This window comes from Epinephelus lanceolatus, chromosome 10 (genome assembly GCF_041903045.1).
Source record: "Epinephelus lanceolatus isolate andai-2023 chromosome 10, ASM4190304v1, whole genome shotgun sequence".
NCBI classification, from domain to species: domain Eukaryota; kingdom Metazoa; phylum Chordata; class Actinopteri; order Perciformes; family Serranidae; genus Epinephelus; species Epinephelus lanceolatus.
Genome location: NC_135743.1, coordinates 2,832,281 through 2,846,005, shown reverse-complemented (window position 1 = coordinate 2,846,005; position 13,725 = coordinate 2,832,281). Strand labels below are relative to the sequence as shown.

Below are 13,725 nucleotides of genomic sequence, written 5' to 3'. Positions count from 1 at the left end.
GCCCTGGGTTCCTCCTGGTGCAGAGGGCCCTGGGTTCCTCCTGGTGCAGTGGGCCCTGGGTTCTTCCTGGTGCAGAGGGCCCTGGGTTCCTCCTGGTGCAGTGGGCCCTGGGTTCCTCCTGGTGCAGAGGGCCCTGGGTTCCTCCTGGTGCAGTGGGCCCTGGGTTCCTCCTGGTGCAGAGGGCCCTGGGTTCCTCCTGGTGCAGAGGGCCCTGGGTTCCTCCTGGTGCAGTACGTTGAGCTGATGATGCAGCCTCGCGCTGTGTCCTCCGAGCGACCTCTCGTCTATAACTTCAACAGGAAGTGTTCCGTTTCAAATGACACATGTCACCAGACTTCCTGAATTCACTGTTTTAGCTTGGAGGTTCAGTTTCTCTCATTATTTGAAGTTGTGTGTGAGCGGCCTGAGGATGTGGCAGCAGACCTTCTGTCTTATTCTGTCGGTGATCATCACAGGTAAGATCCCTTCTTCTTTGTTCAGGTTGGACGTTGATGATACAACCTTTACTCATTTGTTGTTCAGGAGAGAAAAAGACAATCCACTTGGTTAAAGCTCCAGTGTGAATGACGTAGGGGGGATGTATTGGCAGAAATGAAATATAATATAATAAGTATGTTTTCTTTATTTTATAATCACCTGGAAATAAGAATTGTTGTGTTTCTGTTACCTTAGCATGAGTCGTTTATATCGACATAGGGAGCTGGTTCTTGTTTCTGGAGATGTTCACCATCATGTTTCTACAGTAGCCCAGAACAGACAAACCAAACACTGGCTCTAGATAGAGACATTCAGGTTTTCACGTCGGGCATTGTAGTAGAAGCCCATCTGCGACCAACAGCCTTGTAAAAAAACTGATCTGTCACATGAAACGTCTTCGTTGAGTGTTTTTTTCTGGTTTAAATCAGCTGGTGTGTTTGTTTCTGAGAGGAAGAGACTCTGTGGATCATTCAGCTCCTGAACAATGAACTCTGAAGGAATTCTAATCAGGAGAAGTTTCAGCTGGTTGTAATCTGCAATCCTCTTTACTCCATGCTAATTAATGACCCTAAATCTAACACAGAACCTTTAAATCAAGTTAAACAGTAGGTCAGTATAACAAAGAGGATTTTAAAGATTCATGCTACGTCTAAGGGCGTTTTCACACTTGGTCCTTTTCAGCCCTGTAAACAGACTCAGAGAAGTGACTCCGCATTTTTTGAGCATATGTGAAGAGAACTCAGACATTGCATCGGACATGATGTAGGTGTTTCTATGACTTCCTGCACAGACTGAAGGCTGCTGGAAAATGTCCGACCTGACAGAAGCTTTTTGTCACCACTTCCTGCTGCAGCCGTCTGCTCTTGTCTACTTTCCAGGCGAGGCGCAGTTCATCTCCAATGGAAAAAAAAAAAAAAAAAAAATCTCCAACGAGCCTATTATTTTGAAAGATTTCTTTGATCAGATGTTGACATTTAGCCTACAGTTCAGAAGGAGAAGAAGAACTGGGGGTGTGTTCTTGTTGTTGACCCAAAACGCCCATTTTCTGCCACAGATCGACGATATTGCCAAATTTGGCCTCTGGCTCATGGACTCTATCTATCTATCTATCTATCTATCTATCTATCTATCTATCTATCATTGAATTGTTGTCATAGTCTCTTTCCTTTAATAAAACTCAAGTTATTTACAGTAAACCTGTTAGAATGCACCAGAATGCAGGAAATGGCATCTATTTCTTTAAATAATCTATTTCTTCATGATATGATCGTATTGTCATCTGCAGCATCTTTTTTTTTTTTTTTAAATATTCAGGCAGAGATAAAAAACAAAACAAAACTAAAGCAAAACTTTTATTACAGTGTGTTGAAACTTATATCTAGATGAGAAAAGCAGTCTATGTCGGATGCGTCTTTTGAAGTCCGCATCAGCCAAACCAAGCGGTCTCCGAAATCTGGTGTGTGGAGAAGTTTCTGGTTGCACCACCAGTTGTTGTCGCCTGACTTGTTGACGTTCCTGTTACCTGGCAACCACCTGTGCTTGACAAGAGAAGATAACGCGCAACGTTGTTAGTCTGTTATCCGAACAAAACCTTTAGGTTTGACGGCCTCTTGTGTTTCATAACATTTTTATCCTTAGCTATTCGAGTGAGTTGAAACCCAGTATTTACATTTAAAAGTGTAATCTGCTGCCACTGCTGCCGGTGGTGTGTCAGACGCCATAATAAAAACAACCCAATCGTCACCGGTTCGCAGTGCATCCTGGGATAGGCTGGGCCATGAAGGATCATCTGTTGCATCCTCCAAATTCTGAGAAAAAGGCTGCATTTCTTGGTTGCATTTGAAGGAGCCTTCGAAATGGGACGGCCTTGGTCGCGCCAATGTGACGCAATTGGCTGCTGCCCTGAATTGAGGCACGGCTACAGTGACTCTGACTGTTAGGGCGCGTTACATTTCAAATGAGAGCATGCATGTATATGCACACCAAAGGAACAAGAACAGCTTTCAGGTTACTTTGGGTGCCCTGGATGGGTGTTTTTGGTGAATTTTACAGGAACAGTAGGAGGTTGGTCCAAGACATTATTTAGTTCTGTTATAGATCTGTAAAATGGACCCAGGCCATCACTCTTTGGTATCATCATCAGGGAACCAAAACCAAACCAACTCATCCTGTTATAATCTCTTCAGGGTCTTTTTCAGTCTCTGGGGACATGACGGTTTCTCCGGTGGTCTTCGTCCCCAGAGGAGAAGACGCCATCCTCAGCTGCTCCTTCACTCATTCCAGACAACAGGACTACTCAGGGAAGATCGCTGTCAAATGGCTCGCGAGAGAATCAAACGCTCTTCCGTTCATCATCTGTACAGTTAAGAATGACTCCACGGAGGGACTCTGCTCGGTTCCTGAGTTAAAACATTCCCTGCTGGGAGATCCTCGATGGGGGGAGCTGTCCCTCCTCATCAGGAGGGTCCATCTGAGTGATAATGGGACGTACTTCTGCAGGGTGGAGCTGGACGGTTGGAGGAATTCCTTTCAAAAGGGGACACAGCTTTATGTGACAGGTGAGGTCTGATGGTTTCAGAGCTTCTGGATCACCTCTGGTCTGCGACAGACTGCATCATTTAAAGAGAGAGAAATAATACTTTTGGTCTCAGCTTCTGTCCATTATATTTTCTTCACAGTTAAACCCCAGATCCTGAACCTCTCTGTGGTGGAGTCACACTCCGGCTCAGACAGCGCCTCCCGCAGGCTGCGCTGTGAGGTGGAGGGCCACCCACTGCCCACCGTCACCTGGCTGTCAGCCTCCAGGGGCCTGTTGAAGGACCAGGTCCAGACCTCTACGGTCAGCCCGTACCAGCTGGTCAGCACCGTGCCGTACCTGGAGGAGGATGTGTTCACCTGCAGGGTGGAGAACATGGTGGGTGGAGCAGAGCGGAGGTATCCAGCCAGTTATACTCTGATGATAACAGCTCTGACTGTGTGTGGCCTCGTCGTGCTGCTGCTGCTGTGTGCAGGATTCATCGTCTGCAGGAGGAACAGAGGTGAGCTGTTATAATCTCAAAGATCTTAGTTTTGTCCTCTTTGGCAGCAGCTACGGTTTTAAGACTGTGAGTCCATACACATGTGCTGACTTGGCGTAACTTGTTGATCTGTTGATTTGATGAGCCGGTGACGTCACAGATGTACCGATTTGTTCCACTTCACATGAGCGTCTGTGATATCGTCGTAATGACGTTCTGCTGTGTGGTATTACAGTTTTTCTCAGTTGCTTTGGTACATTTCTCGAATCATCCTCGACATTTGCAAAACAGTAAGTGCATTTCTCAAAACAATTCATACAAATAGCAAAACACCGTGGATTATCTGCAAAAGCCAGTCTCTTGCTCAAAATCCTTAGTTCATCTCTCAAAAGTAAATATCTGTGTCAATGAACATGTCAGTGCCGTCAGAATGACAAGTCCTTGTATGATTGTGTACGGATAAGACAGTCAAATTGCTTAGTCATGTTGTCAATACAACAGTGTGCTCTGGAGCGATGTTCTGATGTAAACTATGGCTAAAGTTTTGATGACAATTATTCTCGTACTCGTACTCGTACTCGTTGTCCTCCGCTTATCCGGGTCCGGGTCGCGGGGGCAGCAGCCTCAGCAAAGAAGCCCAGACAGTCTTCTCCCCCGCCACTTCCGTCAGCTCTTCCGCGGGAACCCCGAGGCGTTCCCAGGCCAGCCGGGCGATGTAGTCCCTCCAGCGTGTTCTGGGGCGGCCCCGAGGTCTCCTCCCGGTTGGACATGCCCGAAACACCTCCCAAGGGAGGCGTCCGGAAGGCATCCTTACCAGATGCCCGAACCACCTCAACTGGCTCCTCTCGATGTGGAGGAGCAGCGGCTCTACTCCGAGTCCCTCCCCGATGTCCGAGCTCCTCACCCTATCCCTAAGGCTGAGCCCAGCCACCCTGCGGAGGAAACTCATTTCGGCCGCTTGTACTCGCGATCTCATTCTTTCGGTCACTACCCAGAGCTCGTGACCATAGGTGAGGGTTGGAACGTAGATCGACCGGTAAATTGAGAGCTTCCCTTTCTGGCTAAGCTCCCTCTTCACCACAACGGACCGGTTAAGCGCCTGCATCACTGCTGACGCCGCCCCAATCCGCCTGTCAATCTCCCGCTCCATCCTACCCTCACTTGTGAACAAGATCCCGAGATACTTAAACTCCTCCACCTGAAGCAGGACCTCCCCCCCGACCTGGAGTGGGCAATCCACCCTTTTCCGGCTGAGGACCATGGCCTCAGACTTGGAGGTGCTGATTCTCATCCCAGCCGCTTCACACTCGGCTGCGAACCACCCAAGCGAGAGCTGGAGGTCACTGTTCGATGGAGCTAGAAGGACCACGTCATCCGCAAAAAGCAGGGACGAGATCCTCCCGTCACCGAACCTGACACCCTCCACCACTCGGCTGCGCCTAGAAATTCTGTCCATAAAAGTTATGAACAGAACCGGTGACAGGGGCATCCTGTGGGGGGTGCTCCGGGAGTATGGGGTTGGTGGCCCCTTGCTAAGGGCCATCCAGTCCCTGTACCGAAGGAGCATGAGTCTGGTTCGCGTGGCTGGCAGTAAGTCGGACTTGTTCCCGGTGAGGGTTGGACTCCGCCAAGGCTGCCCTTTGTCACCGGTTCTGTTCATGACAATTACTGTAAATTGTAAATTACACCTTAGTGTATGTGGGAGATTGATTGCAATAGACTGGACAAGATTCACATTTACGCTTTTACTGTTTGTACTGTAATTTGTTGACAGACCATGTCATTGCGACACAGAAAGGAAAAGACAGCACTGCATAGCACAAACAAAAAAAACTCCTCCGCCACGCAGCCTCTCTCCTCTTCCTCTTCTTCTTCTCTCTGGCTGTTGACACCGTCCAATTCCTTGTCCTTCCATTGTCAGACATTGTAACATTGTGTTGTGCTCCGGCTATATATATATCAATCAATTTTATTTATAAAGCCCAATATCACAAATCACAATTTGCCTCACAGGGCTTTACAGCATACGACATCCCTCTGTCCTTATGACCCTCACAGCTGATCAGGAAAAACTCCCCAAAAAACCCTTTAACGGGAAAAAAAAACAGTAGAAAGCTCAAGAAGAGCAACTGAGGAGGGATCCCTCTTCCAGGACGGACAGACGTGCAATAGATGTCGTACAGAACAGATCAGCATAATAAATTAACAGTAATCCACATATACTTGCCAGTTGATGGTTCATGAGATGAACCTTTGAGCTATTTCAGAAAACTGGTTGATCATTGGTTGATCTAATGCTTCACACATTTCCCTTCGTTAGAGAAAGTCAAGATTCACCTGGGAGCAATTTTCCAATTCAGGAGAGATTTAGAAAAAAAGTCTCATGGATAGAATATATGTATAGAAATATGCTTGACTTATTATGACAACTTGTTCAACCATTTTGCATGTAAAGACTTATGCGATGAACTAATGCCTAAATGTTGTGGGGGGTGGGACTATTCAACAGAGACCCATTATAATACATTTTGATCAACATGACATAAGCAGTTGATAATGTAGGAAACAGCAGAGAATTGTACATAATCAATGGATGTACCAAAGCATTTCCAAATTGTTCAAAGAAATGAGAAACTGCTTTTTTGATGTGCACAAGTGACACAATGATGTGAAGACTGAACAAGTAGTTTTGAGAATTTCAATTCTGATCTGAGAAATGTACCAAAGCGAATGAGAAAAACTGTAACAGCTTCTCCAGAGCTGAAGTATCGTGAGGCTTCACCTCGAGGGCTCCATGATCAAATTATGTTCGTCTTTCGTATCAGTAAAAGTTGAATCACACCGTGACAAACGACTGTTAGTGTTTTTTTGTTTGCGGAGCAATTTTAATGACAGTGCTCGCCTCCCCACATCCAGATGTTCCACCAACGCAAGTTTAACCCTGACACTGTACTGCAAGAGCACCATCGCTGCCTCCTGGGCTTAGCTCCGCCCAACGTGACTGTGATTGGTTTAAAGAAACAAACAAGCCGGAGCTTTTCTTTCCGCCATAGCTGAAAGATAATCAGTGATTCCAGACCTTTCTCTGGCGCTGACACAGAGCTGTGGAGACAGGTCCGGCTGCGTGAGACCAATACAGCATCGACAGAATGTGTATGTTGATGGTTGTTTTGTTTGACAGCAGATTATTGATTGAATGACACCCAGCTCTTAATACTGCAGTGGCTCTTATCTTCTTCTTCACTGATGTAGACAACCGACCAGGTCTCACTCCAAAGTTGTTGAATACCGGTTTGGTCAGAACCGTCGTTTTTAGCGAGTCATCACTGCATCTTCCAGAGGCTTTTTAGGTACCAGACTTGGGTGTATTTAGCCACCCGTCACTGTGTTTTCACCAGAGATAGTGATGGGAAAAGCAGTTATTTTTTTACCGAGACACCATCACTGCATTAGCAACTAGGTCTCACTCAGAAGTTGTCGAATACTGGCGTTTGGTCAGTGACTCGTCGCGTCAGACACCGATCGTCGCGTCAGACACCGATCGTCGCGTCAGACACTGATGAAAAAAGCCATCCTGTTATGTTGGCATGACTTGCGGCTGGTCACCTTTGCTCTCTAACGGCCTCAGGCAGCATCAGGGGGAAATGCGGCTGGATAACTTCGTAAGTCAAGGGAGCGAAAGTCATTGTAGGGTGGGAGGGGTGGTGGATGGGTCCAACAACCTCCGACTTACACCCTGGAGGCTGGTGTTCACTTCCTGTAAGATTGTAAAGCCAAACCCTGTTCTTTTTACTAAACCCAACCATGTGTGTGTTGCTGAAGGAAAAAAACATCAATTTGCAGTGCTGCACCAACGTAGTGCTTTTATTTTGAAAGAGACTGTATGCAAACTGTACATTTCCTGTGAAAACAGAAGTGTATTTTGAAAACAGACAATGCATGTAACAGGCTGTACAAGACAGTGGCGCTCTGACCGTGGCCCAGACGCCACAGCACCTGCAGGGAGGAATGCTGGGAGTGCTGAGGGTGGCTAAACGTGCAGGGCAGCACCACCGGGTAGCCCTCCATGGCTCGGACCTCCGACTGCACGTTCATGGACCAGCCGTCATCTCCGCTGAGGGCTACTGGGGAGGGGGAAGAATATCTATGGTTTAATGTCACAACTCAACAAGAAAAATAACTTGAGAGCCTGCGTATGATGCCTCCCCACACATATGAATGCATCAGCTCAGTCGCTATAGAAAATGTTTCTGCGAACCTCTATCATATCAGCGTTTCTGAAGTGATGCAGTGATGCCTGCCAGGCTACAAACAGTTTATATTTAGTCATTGCTGCATCTTCTGGCAGATTGTTAGCCATCAGACTTGGGTGTTTTTTAACAACCTGTCAGTGTGTTTTCACCAGAGGAAACGCATTTGGTTTTTTTCCTGAGACATCACTGCATTAGCACCCTGGTCTCACTCTAAAGTCCTCAGAAACCAGCGCTTAGCTTCAGCGTCAGACACTGACGAAAAAAGCTGTCCTTTCACATCGGCATGATACATAGCTGGTTGCTGTTAATGTTTAACAGCGCCGGTGCATCGGGGGAAATGTGGCGGGACAACAACCACAGTTAAAGGGATAGTGCACCCAAAAATGAAAATTCAGCCATTATCTACTCACCCATATGCCAAGAGAGGCTCAGGTGAAGTTTTAGAGTCAAGAACCACAAAATATCTCCATACTGCTCGTCCAGGCTACAATGAGGCTAAAAACAGAGTTCAAATGAGGTTTTTCCAAACAACTTTTTATGTCGGGGCTTCAGGACACTTGGATCACTACGGACGAGCAGTATGGAGATATTTTGTGGTTTCAATTATGTGTTTTTGGACGTTTGAATCTGGGGCGCCGTCAGCCTCCATTAGGTGGAGTTGTGTTGCTACCTCCTCTCCCCTTGGATCTCTGCAAGTGATGTGAGGACTCTAAAACTTCACCTGAGCCTCCCTCGGCATATGGCTGAGTAGATAATGGCTGAATTTTCATTTTTGGGTGCACTATCCCTTTAAGTCAGCGGAGTCTGAGTACGGCGGGTGGGAGTTTGTGGTGGATTGGTTCAACAACCACAGACTTCCACCCAAGAGGCCAGTGTTCACTTCCTGTAAGATTGTAAAGCCAAACTCTGCTCTTCTGTTCTTTTTTACGAAACCCAACCACGTGTGTTTGTTGTAGAGGGAAAGAAAATGTCAAACTGCAGTGTTGTACTGAGGTAGTGTGTTTATTTTGACATAAATCAGACAATGCATGTAACAGGCTGAAGTTGACACGGCGTCCCAGAACGTCAACAACCAACACACCCAGGGTACCTTGGACGTCATATGTGGACGTGGAAAGTCCATGACCAAACGTGGACATGTGACGAGGTCACAGTGAGGATGTGTTGGCATTAGTGAGTAGTTTTGTAGCAACCCATTGCTCTTTTCCCGGCAGGTGTAGTAGGCTACCACGAAAAGCGGTTGTATTCTACTGAGACCTCGCTGTTTTTTCAACTGAGATTGTGGCTCTATGTGATGAGGGCGGGGTGAGAACGTGTTGGGAAAACTTGTATTTCAGGTCAGTCTTCACTTAGATGAATAAAGGAATAAATTGATGAGCCTCGGTTGTCTTTACTTAAATGTTACTTTATTACAAAACAAGTCTGATGTCAGAGAAGATCCTGGTGCAGTGCGGACACGGACACAGAAATAACCAAAACTTAGAGTCACATTATATTCAGTCAGCTTTATACAGTCTGTGCCCTGTCATCAAGAGTCACCAGGGTGGAGGCAAAACGTAGTGTAACTGTCAGTCCAGACTATTTACCATCAAGGTCTTTGTCTAAACCTCCACACACCCTGCACCTCCTCATATACAGCATGCAGAGTCTCTAATAAATGTCTAATAAATGTTTCTACTACAGTCATCAAATTATTTTTCCCTTTATCTGCAGCTCGTGTTGAGTCGCCTCCTGTTTATGAAAACACGACTGCAGGTAAGTGAAGTCAACCTGCTTCAGTCAGAACAGTGAAACTTTCACAGCCTAAAACCTTTAAAACGAGGAACAGGTGCTTTCGTTTTTCCTTTCACTACCTCCTCCGACACGGTGGGAGAATCTGACAAACCACTGTTTATATTCCACCATCCAAACCTAAGTATTTTATATATTTCTTCTACAAAACACAATCAGAATGTTTCAGTCACATTAAAAGACTTGTTTGAAACTAAACTTTTCTCTGGAAGCTGAGCACAGCTGTGCTTGAGTTAATTATTTTGTTATCTTGAAAAAACATCCTCTGTCTCCTGATATGATCAACCTGTTATCACTAGATAACACCAGATTTTTTTCAGGCATTACACAGCTTTTTACAGGTTATCTGTCGGGTACGTGACCCAGCGCAGGACTCTGATGTGTATAGGTTAAAATTAGTGCAATCACCTGAGCGGTGTATTTCCATCACTGCCGATTGGAGCCGGAGCCGATGAATACCCATGACCACGAGGACGCGTCTCAAGCCCGTTGTAGACGGGAGGTTCCAAATGTAAAAACGGATTCAGTGCAGTTGTTCTCAGCTTCCGTACTTTCTCTCCAATCTCATACAAACTTCAGAAATGTCACATTATTCTGAAAAGACCTGATTCATCATGTCTTCATTTCTTCAACAACACAAACAAACAAACAAACAAATGGTTAACACTGGCTCTTGTGTCTGTTTTCTCATGTTATATCTGAAGTGGAGAATCATCACCTGCACGAGTCCGACTGTCCCGTTGAGGGCGACGTTGAGCTTCAGCTGGTTTACTCCGCTGTCAGTATGACCAACTCCACTTCCTGTGAGTGCTAACTGATAAATATTTAATATATAAGGAAGTTATTAAAGTGACTCCTGAACCGAAGAGTATTTTGAGAAATCCTCCATCCTACAGATTTATCTTTGCTGATTGTAGTTTTGAAATGTTCTGTTGGTTTTGTTATCGTCACTGAAACTAGTTTGAGAAAGATTTTACTGTCTTTTATGAACACGCATCCTGTTGGGCAGTTATTTAAAGTTTAACTGAAAACAACTGCAGTGGTTCTGGATGTCCGTGCAGAACACACCACTCTCAAAATGATGGAGGAGGCTCACACAAACGTTGTTCTTATGCAATCATTTGAAGATTCTTAAATTCAAGAATAAAATTCTGGTCATAGTTGTTACTATCTGATCTGAACTCTTTCCACAGAACATGTTTTCTCATGTTACAGCAATAAAAGTGCAGAAAGTCGTTAACATGAATAATGACTGTGATGGTCCAGTGTCAAGGTTCTGGTTCTGTGCATGCAACCAAACCAAAGCACCAGGATAAATGTTGGCATTTCATGTTTCTGCAAACCTTTATGTACGTTTCAATAACGCTAGGGTTAATGTGTAATGTACCTGATCTTCAGAGCACAGTCGATGCCTAAGACACAGCGATGTCTCGCAAAAACACAACTGCTTTTCATGCCAAGATCCCGGCTGAAAACAAAAAGCAACAGGTCACTGATAAACATCCACGTTTTGGGCTAATATGCAGCTGGAGACACAGCAATGACTCACAAACAAAAAACGATTGTGTTGTTTGCTGGTGTCGAACAGTGGTCTGCAGCTTGGCAGGCACTTTGCATTCTGTTATGACAGATCGACTTAGGAGCCAAAAAGCAAACACAACCAGGAAACTGTGTTAAAGGCAGTTTATTGTAGTTTGAAGAGGTGGAGCTGAAGGCTTGAATGAAATGACGGTGGAGGTGAGCAGGGAATAATGAAGCAGAGCAGGCAGATTAGCTGAAGGCGGAGCAGTCTAAATCCTGAGGCAGAGGATGAGAATGAGGCTGGACGTGGCTGCTTATGGTTGAGGCTGGTGTGGTGAACCTGAGACACAGAGCAGAGTGTGAACTCATGTCCCAAAAAGTACAATAAGACAAAGTGTCAAAAAAACTGCAGAGGAGATTGAACAACAGGAGGAGTGAACTAGAGGTGTGAGCCGGTTTATATACAGCAGTGGTTTGATTGCAGATGAGGCTCAGGTGTGCAGGTTCAGCAGCTGCTGGCACTCAGGAGGGTCGGCAGGAGGAGGGAACCAGGAGGCAAACACAGAGACCTACTGCAGAAAAACATGAGACACAAGGGAGAGGCAAAGCTGAAACCCTAACACATCCAGTAGGTGTCACACCATCAGCCATCCCCCCCACGTCCTGATGACAAAGTCAGCTTATATACGTCACTTTAGAAACACTGATATGATGCTGCAAAATACAAATGTGAAGTATTCATGGTTTGCAAAAACGTACAATGTCAGCATGCAGTGTAAATCACATGCATCCTCACAGGACAGGTAAACATGACTGAGCTGCCGAGCTGAAGCAAATTCAAACTGTATTAAACTTTATTTTTTCTGCGTCAACAAAACATGAGTCATGGTTTGCTGCTGTGAACACGCTCAGGTCTGATGTCTGATGTGTGAGCTGACGGTAAAAGAAGCAACATCAGGTCTTGTTTTTGGACGTCCTCAGGTTTTGTCCTTCAGCCTCCTCCCTCCCGTAGAACAGATGACACTCATTTGAATTGCAAAGTGAAATAAATAATCTACACAAAGCAGCTGCTTCATTCTAATAAGAGTTTTTTTTTCTTTGCAGCTCAACATAAGAGTTTGAGAAGCTCCTCACAGCAGCAGCAGCAGCAGCAGCAGGAGCCAGGTGAGTTCAGTCATACTCTCCTAGCAAAGATGGTGCACAGTGAATTGGCCGAATTGAATGATGAATTGTTTAATCATAAATCTACAGAGTATTTTCAAGGTGAAAATAATCAGTTGCTAAATAACAAGTTTCAGCCTCATTATAAATCACTTTGATTCATTCACAAGTGTCTGCTTGCTAACACGATGCTGCTTGTTATTTCAGGTGTCATCTACTCTCCTGTGAACATTCAGTCGAGAGTGAGGTGTGAAAAATATATTTAATTTGAATGTATTTATGTCTTTACTGCAGTACTGTAGGTGTGGGGCATAAAGACCTGCTTTTATGTTGTGTAGACCTGAGACAAAGATGTTGATGCATCACCTCTGTGTGTGTGTGTGTGTTTTTCTTCTTGTATAAGATGTGAGGGAAATTCTCGTCTCTGAAGAAGTGACAGACTCGGTGTGAGGAATCAAGTCTCTTAAATGAATGCAGCATGGAGAGAAGACCCAAGTGTTCTCTGCCAACCTTCAGAGTGTACAGACTTTTATACCAGACTGAAACTCTGACCCCAGTTTGCACCCACAAGCTGCACTCGTAAAGGAGATTGCCCCCCATAAAACAGGTTTACCAGCACAGGAAACTTTCCTAAACGAAAGGACATGACGAGAAAGGAAATCAGCCCCCAATACAGACTCCTGGATAATTGCCACATAAGACTGTTTGCAGATATTCATTTGTGGAGTATGTGGAGTCTTGTATAAAAACATTCAGTCTTGTTTGTGTTGTAATCCTGTGCCTTCCCCAAATTAAATGGGAAAATGAAATTAAAAAGTTGTATTATCATATTATACTGACGTTAAGCAGAAACAGTTACTTTTTGTATTCATGTATCCTTTGTTCTTTATTTCTCAGGAACAACAAAGAAAGGCCTGTCTCTGATGCTGTTCTATGATGTTTAAATGAAAACGTATTAATAAGGCCGGCTGTTTAATTTGTTTAACAGCTGATTCACTGGAAAAACAGGAGGAGCGGTGCTTTATGGTTTTAAATATGTGTTGAATGGCAGTTAAAGATAAAGGTGTTATTTCAGTCAGGACCACTTCAGTCAAAAAAACTTTATTTCCATTTGTAGTATTATATTTGGTGGTATGACTCTGTTCTAGGGCCTCTCTGCCCTTCCACGTGCCTACGAGGAAAGCCTAAAGTCAATTTCAGATGAAAGATCCATGACGAGACAAGTTGAAGCAGACAGCTACTGTTGGCACTCCGTTCTGTAACATTGTAAAAAGCTGCCAGTTCACAGGAAGTGACCACCATGAGACGGCATATCATCTCTAATCAGCAACTCTCTGTGCTTCTGATCTGTAACGTTGACAGGAAGTGACCGCCATGAGACGGCGTATCGTCTCTAGTCAACAAATCTCTGTGCTTCTGATCTGTAACGTTGACAGGAAGTGACCGCCATGAGACGGCGTATCATCTCTAGTCAACAACTCTCTGTACTTCCGTTCTGATTTGCA

At 45.1% G+C, this 13,725-nt stretch overlaps 1 protein-coding gene across 2 annotated transcripts; it reads left to right on the top strand.

The window, feature by feature from the left end:
* Window positions 1–349: 349 nt before the first annotated feature.
* On the top strand, window positions 350–13,036 carry siglec15l (sialic acid binding Ig-like lectin 15, like). 2 transcript variants are annotated; one of them, XM_033641568.2, is made up of 8 exons: window positions 350–455; window positions 2,664–3,035; window positions 3,156–3,515; window positions 9,461–9,502; window positions 10,243–10,341; window positions 12,164–12,223; window positions 12,428–12,467; window positions 12,624–13,036. In XM_033641568.2, the coding sequence occupies exons 1-8, from the start codon at window positions 410–412 to the stop codon at window positions 12,646–12,648; spliced, it is 1,044 nt and encodes a 347-aa protein (XP_033497459.1). In that variant the 5' UTR covers window positions 350–409; the 3' UTR covers window positions 12,649–13,036. The 2 variants fall into 2 exon arrangements, with proteins under 2 accessions (XP_033497459.1, XP_078027402.1); XM_078171276.1 differs by lacking the exon at window positions 9,461–9,502.
* Window positions 13,037–13,725: the final 689 nt, after the last annotated feature.

What these genes read in the sequence shown, in the direction of transcription:
- siglec15l (XM_033641568.2), top strand. Translation starts at nt 410, where the DNA reads ATGTGGCAGCAGACCTTCTGTCTTATTCTGTCGGTGATCATCACAG. An exon ending in CGTCTGCAGGAGGAACAGAG is followed by an intron (nt 3,516 to 9,460) that starts GTGAGCTGTTAT and finishes CTTTATCTGCAG; the next exon opens with CTCGTGTTGAGTCGCCTCCT. An exon ending in TATGACCAACTCCACTTCCT is followed by an intron (nt 10,342 to 12,163) that starts GTGAGTGCTAAC and finishes TTTTCTTTGCAG; the next exon opens with CTCAACATAAGAGTTTGAGA.